Source organism: Aquila chrysaetos, chromosome 24, assembly GCF_900496995.4.
Source record: "Aquila chrysaetos chrysaetos chromosome 24, bAquChr1.4, whole genome shotgun sequence".
Taxonomy (NCBI): Eukaryota; Metazoa; Chordata; class Aves; order Accipitriformes; family Accipitridae; genus Aquila; species Aquila chrysaetos.
The window spans coordinates 7,954,077-7,973,727 of NC_044027.1; the positions used below are offsets into that span (position 1 = coordinate 7,954,077).

The following is a 19,651-nucleotide window of genomic DNA, read 5'->3' on the forward strand; positions in this document are numbered from 1 at the left end:
CCACATCCTTCCGGGTTACTTGAATTCTCCTTGCAGACCAATGCAATAGCAGAGAATGGAGAAACAGATCCTGTTTGGACCTTCAAGGGGCAAAATCCCTCATGCAACCAGGTTAAATGTAGATAATTAGGGAATAAGAGACTGCTTCAGGACAGAAAGTGGTGTCGGTTTGGGGGCAAAGTAGATTGCAGTGCTGGCACCTGCCCCAGGCGCAGGAGACATGGCTGCGGGTACACTGCACCCCCCCCCCCCCCCGCCCATCCCCTGCTGCCTGTCCTGCTGCCCACTGCTGCTCATGGGGGGACGTTTGCAGCAGCCCCATGGTCCTGCTCACCTCCAGACCTCGGGAAGCTAAGCAGCAGCCCTGGCAGGGAGTTCCGCACAGCTGCCCCCAACAGCTCCCTGCTTGTTCAGAGCCCCTCTAATGTTCTGGCAGGGGCTCGGTGGGGATAGCCTGTGTGTTCGGCATCCCACAGGGAAGCCTGTCCTTGCTGTGGCTCAGCATAAGGATGCAATCATGTCCGTCGGCCGCCCAGCACATGGGGCTGCTGCAGCAAGCCTCCTGTCCCCAGAGCCAGGGCAAGGGCTCAGCCTCCACATCACCTGGCTGCTCACAAGTGCTGGCCATGGGGCTGGTGCTCGTGGTGCTGAGCTGAGGTCACTCAAAATGTCATTTCCCACTTGCAACTGGAGGCCCTGGGTGGTGTTGGCAAGTTTTAAGAAAAGTGACAAACTGTTGCCTGCTTTATTCCGAGCAGAACTTAATTTCCCCTTCTGCCCTGCCACCTCTGTCCCCACCCCACCACCATCCCCTCCCTCATGCTGAGGATGGGGATCAGCCCCATGAGCAAGGCTGCACACGTGGGTCTGTGCGTGGTGTTCCCCTTCCTTCATGTCATGTGCTTCCCTCCTGCCCACACACCCCATGCCACAGATTTAAGGAAAGGTGAGCCTGTGACGGCTACATGGAGCCAGTGGGATGCAACCACTGCCCTGGGGCTCTGCATGCTAGCAAACCTCTGCTCTGGGGCCATGACACAAGGAAGGATGCTCTGCCAGCAGGTCTCGTGTCCCATGCTGGGATCTGCAGCCTTGTACCACAAACTTGAGGAAACGGCTCATCAGGCACTGTGCCACAGACACATAAGCAGAGCTGACGACACAGCATGCCTGCCAGCCCACAGTGGCTCCTCACTGCAACGCCTGCCCTGTGGCCGGATGCCTCTCTGCCCTCTGCCCCATCATGAGAGGGCTCCTGGCAAGGCAGCTGGGAGAAACCAGTGGGGCTTTTCTGGAGAAGCCGCCTATTTCCTGGTTGTTTCGGTGCTGGGGCAACAGGGAGCAGATCCCTGCCCGTGGGAACCCCTCTGGGCTGGCACTGCAGAGACGCTGCCCTGGGAAACAGGAGAGAAAAAAGGTTTTAGAAAGCTAGGCAAGAATGGAAACTTGTGCTTGGGTTTGATCTTCCTTCCAGGCAAGCATCCTTGCCAGGAGGGGGATTATAGCCTTGGATACACTGGGGTCCTTCCAGTCCTTCAGTGCCTGTAGGAGGAAAAGCTCTGGGCTCGAAGCTGAAGCTCGAGTGCATTGGGGAGCTCCCACCCACAGGTTATAGATGCAAAGCCACTGGCTCCGTGGGAGCTGCCCTCAGTCACACTTTGGTTTGTTGCACCCGCTTACTTTTCTCCTCTACCGGTGGAAACACTACCAGTAGCCCGGCTCTTGCCACGTCGGTGACACTGTGCAAGTGGAAACATGGGTGTGTGCACTCAGTGCAAAAGCATCATTCTGGCTCCAGCTGGACATACCTCTGCTGGGCTGAGGGATGCATCCCCCCTGCAGGACAGGCTGCTGGTAGGTTTTCCAGTAGCCCATGCAATTTTGGGACTCCTCCATGCAAGGAGCAAGACACTGGGAAGAGAGTCAGCACCAGTAGTTTGGGAAGCCCAGACGCCCAAGTCCTTTTGTTGGTGCAGGACTCAGCCTGCCTGGAGGTCCCCAGGGTAGGGACGGCTCTGGGCTTGCAGGACGGCTGGCCTGCACTGGCCTGCGATCTCTGAAAAATACACCTGATTTCTCAGCCAAGTCCCCGAGGTTGGGTCAGTCCAGGTCCTGACTCCAGCAAAAGCTGCAGATCTCAGCCAGGCTGCACGTGGCCCTGGGGACTGGGAGCAGGTTACAGCTCCTCCACCTGGCTGTGGGTCCCGTGCTGCTCCCAGGCAGGACGGAGATTGGGAGTGGGATTGGGAGTGGGGTTAGGGTTGGAACTGACATCAGGGCTGGGGGGTTCCCCCTCCCATGGACCACAGCACATTGCCCTGTGAGCAGTCTCAGCCCAGCCCGTGACCGAGGAGCGAGTCCCTGCCCTCGTCCCCTGGTTCACACACTGCTCGAGAGCTGCCCGTGAGGCAGACGGGGGCTGTGCTCCTGCTGGGGACACCTTCGCAGCCTCCTGCCATCCCCAGTGTACTGCTGGCTGCCACAGGGACTGTGTTGTTCTCCAACCAGCCCCTCTCTCTGCCTGCTGTTCCTTGCCCTGGGACTCTCTGCGGAGTAACCTCTGGAGCAGGTTGGGACCGCCCTGGGGCTCCCATCAGGGCTGAGATCAGTGTTTTGCTATAGCAGCTCTTGAGTGCATCGTGGGACTGCTTGTGCATTGCTCATGGCTGGCCCATGCTGGTGGCTCATCCTAATCCCAAGATTATTGAATGGTCCTGGATGCATCTCCCCTGCACTTGCTGTTGGCTGAGGAGCTTGCAGATGGGAGCAGAAAACTCTGTCCCTAATGCCTCCCTTTGGACCCCTGCCCGTTGCAGTGTCTCCAGGCTCATCCCATTCTTCCTGTTATTTCCCGACCACATACAGAGCTGCAGTGCCACCCACCAGTGCTCCCAGCTGTGCTCATCTATGTTTAATTTGAGAAGCCCTGAGCCCCACCACCAGCAAACCCCACCATCCCCAGGCGCCATCTCCCAGAGCCAGCCAGCGAGTCCCTTCTCTTGCTTCAGTTTCTCCACTAATCACTCATTCAACCCAGGCAGCCCTCGCCCAGGTGGCCCCACATCAAATGCTCTTGTTGGAAGAGGTATATTAGAAAAACCTCTCTCCTTTGTCCAGAAAAGCAGCTATCCCACACTGCTGGGTGAGTAACGCACTCCCCACCTTCTCTTCTTTGTTCCCCACCTGCCACTTTGTCCCCAGTGAATATTTCACCTGTGAGTCCCCCGGGGTGGGGACAGGCTTTGTTGCCCAGCTAGGATGGGGCTGCCACCAGGACCTGTCTTTCCTGGGGAGCCTGTGCCTGTGCTTCTCCTCAGAGCTGGGGGAGGAAAGCGCTGTCTCCCCCATGCTGCTGAGCTGAAGTCAGTGTCCACGTCAGTTGCAGGAGATGTAGAAATACATGCCAAGATCCTGCAGATGCCTCAGGCATGCTGGTGGCACATCCTCATTCAGCTTTACCTGGGACCAAGCTCTCAGTGTTTACCCAGGTATGGGGTGAGCAAAAGGCACCAGCACAGCTGGGGCTCCTGACCTGGTTTCCTCTTTGCCTGTGACATCCACCCACTCCTCTGGGCCCCCTTACCATGCCACGTCTCACAGGTACGCCTGGTCCTTTACTGCCTTGGCCCTGTAACGGACGTGACACCCCATACACAGGCTGTTAGCATGCAAAATTGGCATTAAATCATGGGGAACTTATTGCTGTCTCACAGCAAACCCTGGCCCTGCATCTGATTGATTATATGGTTATTTCAGGTTACTGTAAGTGTCTGGTCATGCTGGGTCTCTCTCCCTCCTGCTATCAAAGCAGGCCCCCTAAAATTTCACCATGTGCCTCTATCCCTGGGAACACTTAAGGTGGGATGAACGGATGGAGAGCAGCCCTGCGGAGAAGGACTTGGGGATGCTGGTGGATGCAAAATTGGACACAGGCCAGTGAAGAACGGATATGGCACCAAGGGCATGAGGACAGCGGGATGCCAGAGGCACTGGACAGCCTTACTGTCCGCTGGAGTGCAGGGCCCCAAGACCTGGCATTGCTCTTCCTCCACCCCTGCCTTGCTGTGCAACACGACAACAAGGAGTGTGTCAGGGTGCAGGGAGGTGGTAGGGCAGCAGGGTGGCAGGGGTGGCAGGCAGCAGGGGTGGCAGGCAGCAGAGGTGGCAGGGTGGCAGAGCAGCAGAACAACCAGGCTGTGCTGGGCTGGCTCCCCATGCAGCTGCTTGTGCATTGAACCTGCTCGTTGAGGCACATCCTTTGTTTCACAACCTGGAGTCCACAGACGTGATATCTGTGCCAGCCTTGCTTTGCTGGTGTCCAAAATCCACATGTCCCTGGTTTCCTCAGACAAACAAGGCTGCGCTCACCTTCTCATGACATCGGGAGATCCCCTGCTCCATTTTCCATCATGGAGAAAGCTCTCCCTGCCCCTTGCTTTCTTTTTCCCACTGAATTTGTTTGTGCCTGGAGCTCATTTCATGCTCCTTGCCAGGCATTGCCCACCTGAAGTGGCCACTTCAGCACAGGTGCCTGCTCCATCCTCAGGGATGTGGCTGGGTTCTCCCTGTGAGTGGCTGGGGCTGCCTGCCCAGTGCGGGCAGAGACGCTGCCACCCTCCCCTGCCCCACTCTCTTCACAGGTGGTGCCTCCTGTAAATGGGACACGATGAGAAACGAGAGTTCACGGGAGTCTCCCCTTGCTGGGGTGGAAGCAGCCGGTGCCTGACCCTGGCTGGGCTGAGCTCAGGACAGCGGTGTTGGTGTGCTCCCTGCCTGAACACACCACCGTGGAGATATTTCTCTGGCTATACATGGGTTCATGTGGCTGTCATTCCCCTTGCGTGGCTGGGAGCATTTCCAGCCCAGCTCTTGGTGCCTCCCTGTTTGTGCTGGAGGTTGAGTCTCCTGGGACACCAGCCATTGGCCAGGTTTGGGCACAGGCTCCCTCGGACCTCGGCTCAATCCCCCTGCCCATTGGGGCTGGGCAGAGGGTGGCAAACGCGACCCTGTGCAGAGAAGGAGGAACAGCCCCTCTTGCAGTGGGAAGAGATGCAAATCCCCCGCTCCGTGCCATGTACGGGCAACCTGGGAACAGGGTGGCCAAGTCTGCACAAGGCCAAGGTATGGAAGACACATCTGCACTCAAATCCTAGGAGGGTCCTACCACACCAAGAAACTGCCTGCCAGAAAAGGACTTGCTCCAAAGTCTCCAAAAGCAAAATAAGCACGAGGAGCAACGGACCATCCCTGCCCCCACAGGGCTCTCCCAGCCCTGCCTCTGCTCACTACCATTCGAAAAAGAGATTTTTGGTTCCTTTTCAGTCTCTGAGGACCTCTTCTCACTGTCCAGTCAAAAAGAGAAACAGGAGGCTTGGCAGCTATTAAGAAAGGGATTAAGTGTCATTCAGAGAAGATCTTTCTGCTTCTCTGTTAATCACTGGTGCGGCCGCACCTGTGAGGGTTGCAGATGTGTGCCTCGGAGGTGCTGGACAGGTGAGGAGGGTGGCAAGAAAAGTCAGGAATAGGCAGGTATTTCCCTGTGGAAACTTGAGAAGAGCCTTAAAGTCAGCAGTGATGCAGGAAGGCAGCAGAAATGATGCTCCGCTAAGCCTCAGAGACAAGACTATGGTCTCCTTCAGTATTAGCAGCAGCAGCAAAGGGGACTAATTTTTTCACATAAATCAGTTTATTAATGCCTTGGAATTGATTGACACAGGTTTTCTAGAGGTTAAATGCTTAATGAATTGAAGTGAGGAGGTAGACACATCTGCAAACACTCACAGGTTGAACACAGCAGTCCTGCAGAGAAGCCCTGCGCTGCAGTGATGGGCACTGGCTGGGCGAGGGTCACTCTCCGTGCCCCTATTTAGCCATTTTTTTCCCCAGACTCTGCTGCTCGTCACTGCTTTGGGGGACAAAACTGGAGCTCGTCCCCTGTGAGACTGCCAGCAGCAGACCCTCCACGATGTGCTGGCACATCGGGGTCAAGGGTCCCCAGACCACAAGCCCGTGACACGGGCTGGGCCCCTCAAGCGCCTCCACACCCAGACACCACAGCGATGGGCAGGAAGCTCTGCAGAAACCCCAGTGCTGGTGCAATGCAATGCAGGGCAGCTGTGAGTGGCAGAAAAATTGGTTTGCTTTGAAAAAAAATGAAGAAGCGAGGCAGGCTGCAAGGAGCTGAAGTGTGACCCTCCAGCCTGCAACCCAGCTGGTCTGGAAGCCGCATCCTCCTTCAGCCTCCTCTCCTTGGTGATAGCTCCTTGTTTATTATTTTGTTCACTGTTTTATCCCTCTGTGTACGCAAGCTCAAAATGTCCTTCTCAGGGCCAGGGGCCCAACCTTCCTTGGCTCACTGCTCCATGTTGAAACGCATTACATTATTCACTTGTGACCATGTTAAAAACAATCTCAATATACGTCTGGGCTCCTCAGGACTGTCACAAGCTCCTTGTAATGATTAAAAGCGGTAATATATTCATAGCTGTTACTCGTGGTAGGTGAGACACTGTCTCAGATCTTTTCTGTTGGTCAGGGTGTTCTTGCCTCCCACCAGACCCATCTCTGGGCTGAGTCCTGGCTTGGGGGCAATGCCTGGAGGGACAGGATGGGGCTGAGTCCTGGGTCAAGGACAATGCCTGGTGGGAGGTGAAGATGGGACTGATCCCGGGGACAGAGGATGTGCCCAGGGAGGAGGAGGGACAGGGTGGGGCTGAGCCCCGAGGTAACGGTGGTGCCCGAGGTGGCGCAGGGGTTGGGCAGTACAAGGCTGATGCCGGGGCAGGGGTGATGCCCCGGGGGGGCGGGATGGGGCTGACTCCGGGGTCAAGGACCATGCTGGGCAGGGGGGCGGGGGGGGCGGGTAGATGGGGCTGATCCCGGGGCAGGGGCGATGCCCGGGGCGGGGGCGGGCAGGATGGAGCCGAGCCCGGGGCAGGGCCAGCCGTGGGCCCCGCAGCCCGGGGCCGGCCCCCCGCAGCCCGGCGGAGCCCCGTGTCCCGCCCGGGTGGGCCGGGGCGGCGGTGACTCAGCCGGGAGAGGCGGGCGAGGAGGAGGAGGAGGCGGCGGGGGAGGAGGAGCAGCAGCAGGAGCCGCAGCAGCCGCCGCGGAGCCACTCACCTGCCCCCGCTCCGGCCCCGCCATGGCCCGCCGGGTCGCCGCCATCCTCCTGCTCCTCGCCCTCGGCTGCCTCCTGGGCATCCTCCTGCTCTGCCTCGGCTCCGGGGACACGCGGGGCCCGCCGGGCTTCAAGGTGAGCGGGGCCGGCGCGGGGGGCACCGGGCACGGAGGGGACGGGGACGGCGGGCACCGGGGGGGGGGACCCGGGCTACCGGGTACCGGGGGAGCCGCAGCGGGCACCCCGATCTGCGGGATGCGCGGTGCGGGAGGGGCTCCGGCATCCAGGGGATCCCCAGCATCAGGGGAGGCCGCCGGAGCTGCGGGGGGCCCGAGCTGCGGGCTGGGGGTCGCAGGGAGCAGCCCCCCCCGCCGGGCCGTGCAGGGACGGGGCGGCCGCTGCCGCCGGGCCAGCAGGGAGAGCCCCGCCGGCGGAGACCCCCAGCCGCCCATCCCCGGCACCTCAGACCCGCGCTTCGGGAGAGGAGGCTTTTGGCCACACTAAAAACTAGCGGGGACGTGTCTGGATGAGGCCCCCCCAGGCTAGAGCTGCCGCATCAGCATCTGCTCCCGCGGCCCGGTCGGGGTCGGGGAACCCCTGCGCACCGCAGCATCGCCCGGCACGCTGGGACTCCAGCGGCATCGCCTAAGCCATCGCTGCCGGCCAAGAAATGCGCTTCCCTGTGGAAACGAGCTGCTTTTTTTTTTTTCTTTTTCATTGTAAATTCAGATGCTGAAAGAAGTTCCCCAAAAAATTCTGGTTGGCCAAGTCCCCCAGTTGACTCTTTTGTTTTAAAAAAGTCATCTTTTTGTTGGTGACAGACGGAGCTATTCCGTGGAGACCAGGCTCTCGTCCTGGAAAATGGTTCATCCAATACCCACTTTTTCTCATCCCAAGCAATTTGCTTGGAAACTTTCTGAGCCAGCCTGAATGCCAGATGTGTTGCCTTCTCTCCGGGTTTGTCAGGTGTAATGAAGATGAGGCTGAGAAAAGGAGCTGGCTTAGCCAAGATGATACTCGCTGCTGTTAGTATACCTAGCAATGATGAACTCCTTCCCTGTGGCACCTTTCTTTGCTACCCATCACCACGTGCTGAGGCATCTTGGGCAGTACCCTTAGCTGGTTTCAGAATGGATTTTTTCTCTTCGGACATGGGGGAATTAGACAGATTGGTACCAAGAGCCCCATGCGCAGCACTTAGGTCACCCTGGAAAGCCTTTTCTCCTCCTGGTTCCAAGCTGGAGCTTTGGTTTTAAGCCAGATGCATTCCCAGAAATTTAAATTTTGTGCTTTGTTGTGCTTTTTCTCTCTCTGGGTGGTAGCACCTTCCAGTCTGCAGGTAGTGCTGTGGTTTGGGGCTGAGCATCCCTGAACATTCATGTGGGTCCTGGCTCTGCTCTGCCCGAGGCCATGCCGCCTGGCCCGGGGACTTGGGCTCTTGCACCATTCCTGGATGTGCCAAGCACACACGAGGTCCAGCACAGTGTGCGCAGTGAGGCACTGCCCACCAGAGCTGAGCACCGGTGTCCCGGCGGTACCTGTTCCCATGGGGCTGGTGTCATGCAGGCACCAAGGGGTTTGCTTTTGCACAAAGCTCAGGGCTGTTTTGGGGATGCAAAGCTTTGTCTTAGTCTAACTCAGCCCAAGATATGCCAACACGATTTAGAGGAGGTTGGTCCTGCTGTGGGGGATCCCAGGCATGTCCTCCCCACCTACGTGGGCAAGACATGGTCCTTGCTGGCTCAGTCCACATTAGCAGCAGCTGCTGGGTGCTAGTGCAGTTCACTGCTGAGCTACAGCTCATCTTCCCTTTCTAGCTACTTTGCTTGGAATATAGCCCTAAAAAGACCCTGGATTAGCTATCCCGCTGCTGGAGGGACTGACCCCAGGAGCGCGGTGTTGCCCTTCCCTCGTTGATCTGCAGCGGGGCTTATGGCATCACCGCCTGACACCTCGGAGCTGTTGCCTTCTCTTGACAACCCTTTTTTTCCTTCTTTTGGCAAATCTCTTCACTGGCTGTTACAAAGCCCGCTGGGTTCTTCCCCTGCCAGCCGTCCCGGGGAAGCTGCGGCTCCCGTGGCAGGAAGGAAACCCATCGTAACCCACTGCAGACCTGGGGGCCCATGGGTCTCGACACCCTTGAGGGAGGTGGGATGTTGTGGGGCAGGCCTGAGCCCCTGCTGCACTGTGGGGCAGCCCAGAGAGCCTGTAGAGTGGGGGCTGGAGGCCTGAGCACGGCCATGAGGCATGGTGCTGGGCTGCAGCGAGTAGGGCAGTTCTCAGCATCCCCCTCCACCTCCTCCCCTGGCGTGTGGGATGTTTCTGGGCAGAGCCATGCACTCACCAGGACCCCTAAGCTCTACCTGTGACCTCGCTGCCCTGAGGCCTTTGGGGACATCACTGCCCTCTGCGTCCCCTCTGCAGGGTCTTTGTGACTGAGCAGCCCTGGCTCAGGCTGGGTTGAGCGATGCTGCAGTGGGACAGAGCCCGCAGGGCCATGGATGACCCAGGAGGCAGCGGGGCCAGGGGTGGCATGAGGACACTGTCCCAGTGTGAGGCCAAGCTGGGGACCTCCATGTCCCCCTGCCCTGCGGCATCACCAGGGTCTGGTCAGAGGGTCCTGTTGTTAGAAAAATCCATCATCCCTGTGCCACCAGGAGATGCTGGGGTTGGGGGCTGTCCCACGGGCTGGAGCCAGGGCCACGAACACGTGTGCGAGGCCCCGCCAAGCCCCGGGGTGCTGACAGCCGGGCATGCTAGGGCAGATGAGAGGGATGATGGGAGACATGCACCAGCACAGGAGCGTGCCAGGGCATCCCTGTGTCCCTCCAGCCTGCATGTTGGCAGGCACAGGACACCTCGACTGGAAGAGCTGAGAGCAGTGCTTATGCTGCAAATCTAGCGTAAGCCCAACGAGATGGTCTTTCAGCTGGGTTTCTCCCTCCTGGGGCTTTCCATCTGCAGGGCCCCTGCAGGTGACCTGCCTGTGCCCCCCACGTGGCTGTGAGCCCACAGCTCAGCCATGGCTGGTGCCTGCACAGTGGCTCGCTCTGCACTGGGTGATGGCTCCGATGCCCAGGTACAGGGGCTGGGACAGGGACAGGGTCTGGGGCAGGGACAGGGACAGTGGCTGGTGCCATCACAGCCCTGCTGTGTGTGACCCCATCCCCAATTCCCATGCAGGTGTGTACCCTCAGGTCTGGAGGAGGGGACGGGACCTCTCTTTCATCCCTGGGGACCCTCTTGGCCATCCAGGTCTGCCTTGGCCCCTCTGTGTGCACATGCCTGTGCATGTGGCTTCCGCCCCTGCTCACCACCACCAGCGCTGCCGGGGAGGATGCCTCCTCTGCAGGGATAGGCTGGGGTGCAAAACCCTGTGCCCCCCAGGAGCGGGTCAGAGGGGGCTGGCGTGAGGCTGCAGTGGCTCCTCTCATGCCGGGGAGGCCACGGAGCGAGCCATGGTGTCAGCGGCTGGCTGGGCGCCGGGCACTCCCTGTGGCTGGCAGCGCCCACCATGCTGCAGTGGTTCGTGTTGCCGCATGTCGTTACCTCGGCTGAGCCTGAGCGCTGCTGCCTTTGCTGCTAGGGCTGGGTCACCGTCGATCGGGGGGGTCCCACAGACCATCCCTCACCCACGAGTCCTGGGGCTGCTGCTCATCTTTGCCTCCCTGCACCTGGGAGCGATGGGCTCTGCCCGTGTGGACAACGGGATCTGAGAGGAGAGCTCCCCACCCTGACCCACAGGTGCTGGCAGCAAAGGACACCAGGATGCACCTGCGTGGGGCAGCTGGTTCTGCAACCTACCCCAGTGGTGTCACTGTTATGCCCAACAAGACACCTCCCCACGGGGCTTGCCCTGGGTGTGGGATCAGTGCTGCCTCTCACTGTTGGCCTCCCTGTGCGGGCAGCAGAGCTGCAGTTGCAGCCACGTGTGCTCCGCTTCCCTGGGCCTGCACAGGCAGCATGGCTGTCCCAGGCACACACACGTGCCCGCATGGGCACACACTCACATGCAAGCCCATGCACACCCACACATGCACACCCACCTAAATGCATGTAACGCACACACATGCACACAAACATGTGCATGTACACCTTACCCGTGCACACCCATGTGCATGCACCCCCACACCTAAATTTGCACACACCTGCATATGTCCATGCAACCCCTGCCACGTGCACAGCTGCAGGCATGCACACATAGATGCATGCACATCCATGTACATGTGCACCTACATGTGTGCATCTCCACACACGTGCAACCCCCCTGCCACATGTGCAACCCCACGTGTACCATGTGTGCCAGCTCTCTGTGGGGCTGGAAGCAGGGCACAGCCGAGACAGCCCTGGTGAAGGCAGGACACAATCCCCTGAGCCAGGTTTCCCCCCACCACAGGCACATGGGCCTTTCCCTGCCCATCCCGGATCCAGCTGTGCGTCCAAGCTCGTGTGGCCATGTCTGTTCCTGCCACGGGGTAGATCTAGCATCCCCAGCGCTGCTCCTTCTGGGCTGTCCCCATTCCTGGTGTGTGGCACCAGGTGTTGCCACCACTGCAGGTCATCCTTGCTGCCTCCTGCTCCGGTATTTCTTAGCCCCTGCCACCCCATAGATATCTCCGTCTCCAGCCTCATCCCCCTCGGCAGGCTGCAGCCCACCCTGTGTCATCCTGGGGCTGGAAACTGCTCCCGGGGTCCCAGCCATGCTCAGCCTCAGGTTTGGGGGTAATCTGTTGATGCTTTCCCTTTGAGGACAGCGTTGTCACCTTGTCACCATGCTAATGTCACTCCAGGTGATATCTGGGGTGGCGTGGTGCCCTGTGAGGTCACCGGGGACATCTGCATGGTAGCCACAAGGCGTGTGGGCACACATGTGGGCAGAGGGATCCGCTGGGGTTGGACCCTCCTTGGGGACCCCTCATGGGGATGCCAGCACCCGCTCGCGAGGGCTGGGACAGTGAAGGGGATGTGCCGAGGGGACTGTGGGGCTGGGAGCCAGTGGTGACATGCCAGCAGGCGTCCCCTGGGACAGGCAGCTTTGCTGGGGCAGACTCAGCATCATTTATTGCTTGTGCCTGGCAGGTGATTGCCTGTCTGGAGGTGCAGGGGGTGCCCATGGAGCCCCAGGGCGGGCAGGCAAGGCAGTGGGTGCTATGGTGAGGAGCGACTGGGGGGGATGCTTAGTGCCAGGGGGTGCATGGCCCATGGCACGCTGGGCAGAGGAGGGGCCTGAGACCTGCCCCAAGGCTGCCCGGGGCGCTGACCCCAGCACCCAGCCCAGAAATGGCCCAAACTGGGGGTCTTGCTCCCCAGCTTTGTGCTTTGGAGCAGCAGCTGGGTGGGGGTCGCTGTCAGAGCCCCGCTCCTCCTCAGCACTGCCAGGAGCTGCTCCCCCACACCAGTGCCGTGGCACACCAGCCCCAGTCTGGCCGCAGAAGGGTGTTCTCCGCTGGCTCGTAGCTTTTGGCCCAGGCCATGTGGCAAGCCACTGGCAGTTAATGGGAGCCAGGGGAGGCTGGCAGGGGGTCACCCATTGGAAATGGTTCCCTGAGGGAGCAGGGGGTGCCACTGGTGTGGGGCCATGAGTTCACGTGGGAATGGGGGTTGCCTATAAGCAGGAACCCCAGGCATCCCTGTCTGCGCCCTGACACTTTATTTCTTCTGCCTGAGCTGGCCAAAACCCAACTGTGCAGCCACTCAGGCTGGAGCCCACTCTGGCTGGCAGGGACAGGGATGGGACCAGGGGCACCCACCAGGCAGGGCTGGGATGGCTGCCGGGTGCTGGGCAGGGAGAGAAGCTGCCTGCCCCAGCCTGGGGGCTGCACCTGGGCCCGGGCAGGGCAGGCAGCAGACAGAGCCTTTGTACAAGCCAGGTTTAAGCCTGAAGTGGTTTCACCCCAGAGATGCTCAGCTGGGCCAGCACTGGATCCTGCCTTGCTTCCCCCCCCGCCAAGACTCACAGCCTCCTCTCCATCAGCAAAGCAGCTCTGGCAGGGGCACAGAGGGGGCCAGCTCAGGCTGCCCCAAGCCTGCAGGCAGTGCGGAGGGTAAAGCAGAGGGGGGTCTGCCTGGGGAGGCTGAAGGCAGCATGGGGCGGCCCCTCTGTGGGAGCTGGGTAACCTTGTTTGGCAGGAGGGAACGGGGTTATTTATAGCCAGAGAATGGCCAAGCCATACAAGGGCAGGAGGGATGAGGTGCCTGGCAGCCCTTCTTTGGTGAGCTGCATCCCAGAGGGGCTTCTCCCAGGTGTCCCCCCTACCACTGGCCCCAGGGACCTGCTGGCACAGCTCACCATGGATGCCCACTGGCGAGGAGCAATGCTGTGGGGAGATGGGAGCAAGCAGTGGGGGAAGAGCCTCTCAGTCTGTGCTCAAGGGGGGTCCCAATGCCCAAAAGACCAGAGTCCCTGTGCTGTGCCAACCGGCATCCTGGGGCGGCCAGTATCCCTGGCTGGGGAGAGCACCCGCTCCCAGTCCCATGCAGGCAGGTGTGGGCAAGGCCATGCCCATGCTGGGCTAAGCAGCGCTCACCTCTGCCAGACAATGCTCCTCCGGGCGCTGCCAGGGCAGGACCGGCCAGCCACCATGGGTTGTTGAGCCCCAGTGCCTTCCTTCAGGATGGCCTGGGGCAGCTGGGAGTCTCCTGCCTCCGGGTCTGACCCACTGCCTCCCCCCTGCAGTATGGCATCGTGCTGGACGCCGGGTCCTCCCACACAGCCATGTTCATCTACAAGTGGCCTGCAGACAAGGAGAATGACACTGGGGTGGTCAGCGAGCACAGCATGTGCGATGTGGAGGGTAAGGACTGTCCCAGTCCCCAGGGGCCAGTGCCTGGTGGAAGGGTCTCTCGTGTCCCCTGTGGGCAGGGCACCGCGATGGTGCGAATGCCCCTGCCATGCCCAGCTGCCTCCCTGTGTGTTCACCAGTGCAGTGAGGTGTTATGAGGAGTCCAGCTCTGTTCCCAAAACCTCCCCATCTCCCTCCCCAGGTTTGCATGCCTGTGGTTTATCTTTTCCTGGCATGCATTGAACCACCAGGAAACAATTCAGCTCCCTGCCTAGCCCATTGAGGAGTGAGGGATGGTTTTCCACTCTCCATTTAAGCAACCTTTCCCAGGCTGTCAGCCAGCGGGGGATGCAGCATGGGCAGGGAGATGTGGCTGGACTCTGAAGGACTCCATGCCCACAGAAACCTGCAGCACCTGCCTCTTGAACAGCCTGGGAAGGGCAAAGCTGCCCACCAAGCATCTTCCCACCGAGCATCTTCCCACCACCTGCAGGGAGCAATGCTCTTTCCTCTTCACAGGTCCTGGCATCTCCAGCTACAGCTCCAACCCTCCAGCTGCCGGGACAAGCTTGGTGCCCTGCCTGAACCAGGCTCTGAGAGATGTGCCTACGGAGAAACATGCAGGCACCCCACTCTACCTGGGTGCCACAGCTGGCATGCGCCTGCTCAAGTGAGTGCTTATTCTGGCCATGCCAGCTGCCTGGCCTCAAATGCTGCCTGGGGGGGCCCTGCCATGCCACCCTGCTGTCTCGCCACCCATGGCAGGGGTGGAGATGGCGAAGGACAGCTGTGATCTTGCCCCCTTGCCAGGTGAATCTCCTAAATCTCCCAGCTGCCTGGCTTCGTGTCCCTTGCAGAGGTGTTCCTGCCTTTCAGAGCAGATGCTCTGCAGGGCACAGCCAGCACATCCCTGGCTGAAAAGCGGCTGGTGTGGAGCCAGCACCGGGATAACCCAACCAGTCTTTTTGGCTAGCCAGGAGGAAAGGCCCCCTGCACCCATTGCCAGCCTGATGGGATGCAGTGAAAGTAATTACACCCTGAAAACAACACAGAGGAGTGAGTCGTGCCCCCCTCGCCCAGCCACAGGGTATGGCTCAGAAGGAGGGAGCACACCTCCATCCCTGCCACCTGCCTCCTTCTCTGGCAGAGACAAGAGGAATTAGCTGGGCTTTTTTGGGGACATCCCTACAGGTACCCGGGTGAGGACCCACCTGCCGCCTGCCCCATGTGCCGTGGCGGGGCTGGGCCCTGAGGGCTGTGCAGGCAGCAGGGTTCCGCTTGTGGCACCCAAGTGCAGCCCTGCCACTCTGCCCTCTTGCCTGGCCCGCAGCATCACGAATGTGCAGGCTTCAGACGCCGTCCTCAGCACCGTGGCAGCCATGCTGAAGTCGTACCCCTTCGATTTCCGGGGGGCAAAGATCCTGTCGGGGGAAGAGGAAGGGGTCTTTGGCTGGGTCACTGCAAACTACCTCCTGGAGAACTTCATCAAGGTGGGCAGGGGATCGTGGTGCCCAGCGGGGACAGCCGTGGTGGCCAGGCTGTCCTGCAGCTCATCACATCCCCACTCTTGTCTTCCTTGCTCAGCGTGGGTGGCTCGGGGAATGGATCCAGCCCCAGAAGAAGACCCTGGGTGCCATGGACTTCGGGGGTGCTTCCACACAGATCACCTTTGAAACCAGGGACTCCATTGAAGACCCCAGAAACGAGGTGATGCTGAAGCTGTACGGCCAGGTGTACAAAGTGTACACCCACAGCTTCCTCTGCTATGGAAGGGACCAGGTGCTCAAGAGGCTGCTCTCAAAGCTCCTCCAGGTACCAGCGTGTGCTCAACAGGGATGCTGGCTGTCATTACCCTGTAGTTGCCCCCTCACCCTGGTGTTTATACAGGGGTGTCCCCCAGCCCTGGCTCTAGGGCAGCCCCGCAGGGCCAGCTGCACACCTTTCCCAGCCAACTCTTGGGTTTTGCCCCAAACCCTCTCCCATGGTCGCAGGGCTTCCTCCCACCTTCTCCATAAGGTGTTGTACCCCTCAGCCAGAGCCAAGACGTCCCAAGTCATCTCAAGATGCCTGTGGCAACTGCCAGCTCTGCGTACCACTGCCCACGCTCCTCTGCATCTCCCCAGCAGGGAAACAGAGGCAGGCAGGCAGCGGTGCTGGGGCTGCCGCACAGCACCAGGAAGCTGGGGCTACAGCACAGCTCACACATCCCATGTGTCGCTTCTTTGGCAGGCTGCAAGCTACCAAGCAACCATCACCCATCCCTGCTGGCCCACAGGCTACCACAAGAGCCTGTCACTGAGCAGTGTCTACAACAGCCCCTGCACAGAGAAGGAGAGGCCAAGCCTTGCCCTCAACACCACCGTCACCGTGGTCGGCACTGGGAATGGGAGCTTCTGCGCTCTGCATGTCAGCAAGCTCTTCGACTTCACCACCTGCTCCTTTTCCCGCTGCTCCTTTGATGGCATTTTCCAGCCAGAGGTTTCAGGAAACTTCATCGTAAGTCCTGGCATGGAGTGGGCTGGTGGCCCGGTTGCGAGGTGGGCAGGTGTCCCCAGCATCACATGGCAGCAAAGCCAGCCCCCCCAGCTCTGGAAGGGCAGTCACTTGTGCCCACCACACTGGTCAGAGCAGCTGTTCATGGCGAGAGGGTTTGCTCCCAGCCTGTCCCACAGCTGCCTCCTTTCCTCCATCAGGCCTTCTCTGCCTTCTTCTACACGGTAGACTTCATCCAGGCAGTGATGGGGACACCCGTGCACTTGCCCAGTGACCTGAAGGATGCTGCTGAGACCGTGTGTGCCACCAGCTGGAGTGAGGTGGGCTCCTTGGGCATGGCGGGGAGGAGAGGGCTGCTTCATGTGGGGCATCATCTGGGCTCTGAGAGCAGCCCTTGGAGGGGGCTGGGTGTCCTGGCACCCAGGGAGTAGGGGGAGGGTAGGTGATGACTCCCATATGGGACCAGGAGAGGCTCAGGTGGGTATTGGCAGTGCCTTAGCCAGCCAGATGCAACCACCCAGAGCTTCAGGCAACAGAAAGAAAGCCTGGACCCTGTTGCCTTGACCCCTTTTCTCTCCCTCCATGCATCCCATCCAGCTGCTCCAGAAAGCCCCCAAGCTGGAGAAGAGGCTGCCGGATTACTGTGCTGTCAGCACGTTCGTTTATTTGCTCACCACCAAAGGCTATAACTTCAACAACCGTTCCTTCCCCAACATTGCCTTCCAGAAGAAGGTGGGTAACACCAGAGTACATACCCATCCCGTGGTATCTGTTTGGAGTTAGGCCAAAAAGCCCTGCAGGAGAGATGATCCCACAACAAGAAAGATCCAAGCAATGTGAGGGAAGATCTCGGGGAACAGGGGCAGGCTGTGACTGCCAGGTTTTGGGTGGATCTTCTGGGAGATGGAAAAAAAAATTAGCTGAGCTGACTGTAGGGTGGTCATGGAGTCATGAATTGCAAGGTCCTTCCTTGGCCCTCAAGACACCATCCATCTCAAAAAACATTTTGATCTAGTTTGTTGGGAAGTTATCTCAGGGCAGGATCCCACCTTTGCCAAGTCCCCTCACCTGCACAAGCCATGGGATGGGCAGCAAGATCAGGACTGGCCTGAGCGGATGAGATCCTGCTCCCGTTGGATGAGCCCAGCTCAGCATGGGACAGTCACGGCTTTGTCCCAGGGCTGGCTGGACCAGCGGGCAAGTGAGGGCTCACGGTGCTGTGGACTGCCCCAAACCCCTCTCCTCCATTGGGCTGACAGTGAGGTAGTCCTTGGAAGGTCTTTTGAGGGCCATGGTGCTGGGTTGACTAGGGTGGTGACAATGCCATGATGTTTCCACAGGCAGGAGAAACCTCCATTGGCTGGGCCTTGGGCTACATGCTGAACCTCACCAACATGATCCCAGCAGAGAAGCCCTCTTCCCATAAAAGCATGCTGTACAACTACTGGGTCATCCTCATCTTGCTCTTTGTGGTCACCACCCTGACGTCTCTGGTGACTGCCGTCTGCCTGCTCCGGCACAGCAAGTCCCTCACAATCTAACAGCAGGGACAGGGTGGGCCTTGTCTGCAGGAACCAGCACCATCCTTCCTGCTGGAGTCTCCATGGCCTGAACACGTGGGATGTGGCAAGTGCTCGGAGATGTCCTCCTATGATACCCAACGCTGCCTGTCCCAGAAGGAAAGCTGTGCCTTTTTGCCCTCCCCTTGCTTTCAAGCTGCAGAAAGGGGGGACAGAAGAGGACCGCTGGCCCTGCAGAAGAATAGCTTAAGGGTTTCCCAGTGCTACTTGGGGACGGACCCCAGAGCAGGCTCAGGATTTCGATGTCCAGACCTGGGGCATCTTTCTGCCACCAGACCTGTGCTGGACTGGGCCAGCGAGTCCAGACAACAGCAGGATTTATTCTCATGTGCATAGGGTGGGTGGGAAGTATTACTTATGCTAGTCCTTATAGCTGAGCTTGCTAGCCTGTCCCTGGAGCATCAGCCCTGCCTCCTGGGGAGCTCTGGGCATCACCCAGAGCCCATGCTGTCTTTCTGGCCAATGCACAAACCCCACTGACCTTCCTGAGGGCCAGATCTTGGCCTGGACTTCCACCAGCCTCAGCACAGGGGCTTTGGGTAGGGGCTTAGCAACAACCAGAAGTGGGCTGTAGGCAGCATGTCCCCCTTCAGCAACCAGATGGGGTGCTTTCCCCATTCCTGCAGTTCCTAAGTCAGTCTTGCCTTTGCCACAGCCAGAGCCTCCTCTGTCCCCACAGCAATGGCACAAAAAGCCCCTGTGGCTCCCTGGTGCATGGCTGTGCCATCACAGAGGTGATGGGCTCACTGCGGGAGTGGGGCTTTGCACTGCCTTAGGATTTGAGCCCTGCATCACCCCACACCAGGCAGCTGGGAGGATGTACCTCCATTTCCAAATGAGTAAAAACAGGGACATGCGAACGTGCAGAAGTTTTGATTTTGTTTGTTTTGGGTTTTTTTTTATAATCAGAAATAAATCTTTGTAACCACTCTTATGGCTCTGTGGCTCTTGATCAGAAACAGGCTGATCAAGCCTGGCTGTCCTGCAGGGGTAGAGCCACTTACGGGGTCTACTCATACACAGCCACAGGTCAGGCTCTGCCTGAAGGTCTCGATCCCTTGCAGCCTGCCCAGTGCTGAGACACCATCATGGCTTTGTATGCTCTACCAGCCTGGAGAATCCTCCAAGATGGACCAAGACGGGCTTGAAACCTCACTCCAGACTCAGGCCCACGTGGAAGTGGAAGAGTTTCAACCAGCTATGGTGGCAAAGTCCAGGTTTCCCAAGGTCCAGTCACCCCAAAGGCACGAGCAGGCAGCGCTCAAGCTGAGTCTGTCCTGTGCATTCACCGCTGCACTCACGACCGCAGCCTCGACGCAAGGAAAACATGTAGGGAGCCTCGGCACCCCAGGAACCGGGTCTGGTACCCAAGCAGGGCATGAGAGCAGCCCACAGGGTTGGCAATTTGTTTATGCAGTCACTGGCAGCTCAGAGCAACCATGGCATGCATCCAGCCGCCCGACAGCTTTGCGGGGCCAGTCGCAACTCATCAAGCCCATCTTGAAAGAGCCTCCCACCCCAGCACGTTCCTCTGCACGCCCCAGGAGAGGAGCGGCTTTAGTAAGAGTTGCAGTTTCTCACTGCCCTCCTTGCTCTCGCAGGCGGCACGAGCTTCATGGGTTTGCTCACTTAGCAACACCCTTCCCTGCTCCAGCTGAGTTCCCAGTACGCTGTGCTTG

General features: G+C 59.4%; 1 protein-coding gene across 3 annotated transcripts in view; it reads left to right on the forward strand.

Annotated features, from left to right (window-relative positions):
* Positions 1–18,902, forward strand: part of ENTPD2 (ectonucleoside triphosphate diphosphohydrolase 2) — a 33,531-nt gene extending 14,629 nt beyond the window's left edge. The window contains exons 1-9 of one of the 3 annotated variants that reach the window (XM_030001093.2): positions 6,996–7,252; positions 13,794–13,911; positions 14,419–14,569; positions 15,230–15,389; positions 15,484–15,711; positions 16,126–16,395; positions 16,593–16,712; positions 16,990–17,124; positions 17,733–18,902. In XM_030001093.2, the coding sequence (XP_029856953.1) occupies positions 7,142–7,252; positions 13,794–13,911; positions 14,419–14,569; positions 15,230–15,389; positions 15,484–15,711; positions 16,126–16,395; positions 16,593–16,712; positions 16,990–17,124; positions 17,733–17,933 (1,494 nt within the window). In that variant the 5' untranslated portion in view covers positions 6,996–7,141 and the 3' untranslated portion in view covers positions 17,934–18,902. Of the gene's footprint in view, positions 1–6,995; positions 7,253–13,793; positions 13,912–14,418; positions 14,570–15,229; positions 15,390–15,483; positions 15,712–16,125; positions 16,396–16,592; positions 16,713–16,989; positions 17,125–17,732 lie in introns of those variants that run through there. The other 2 variants (XM_030001095.2, XM_041119938.1) reach the window with 2 other exon arrangements.
* The last annotated feature ends 749 nt before the right edge of the window (positions 18,903–19,651 follow it).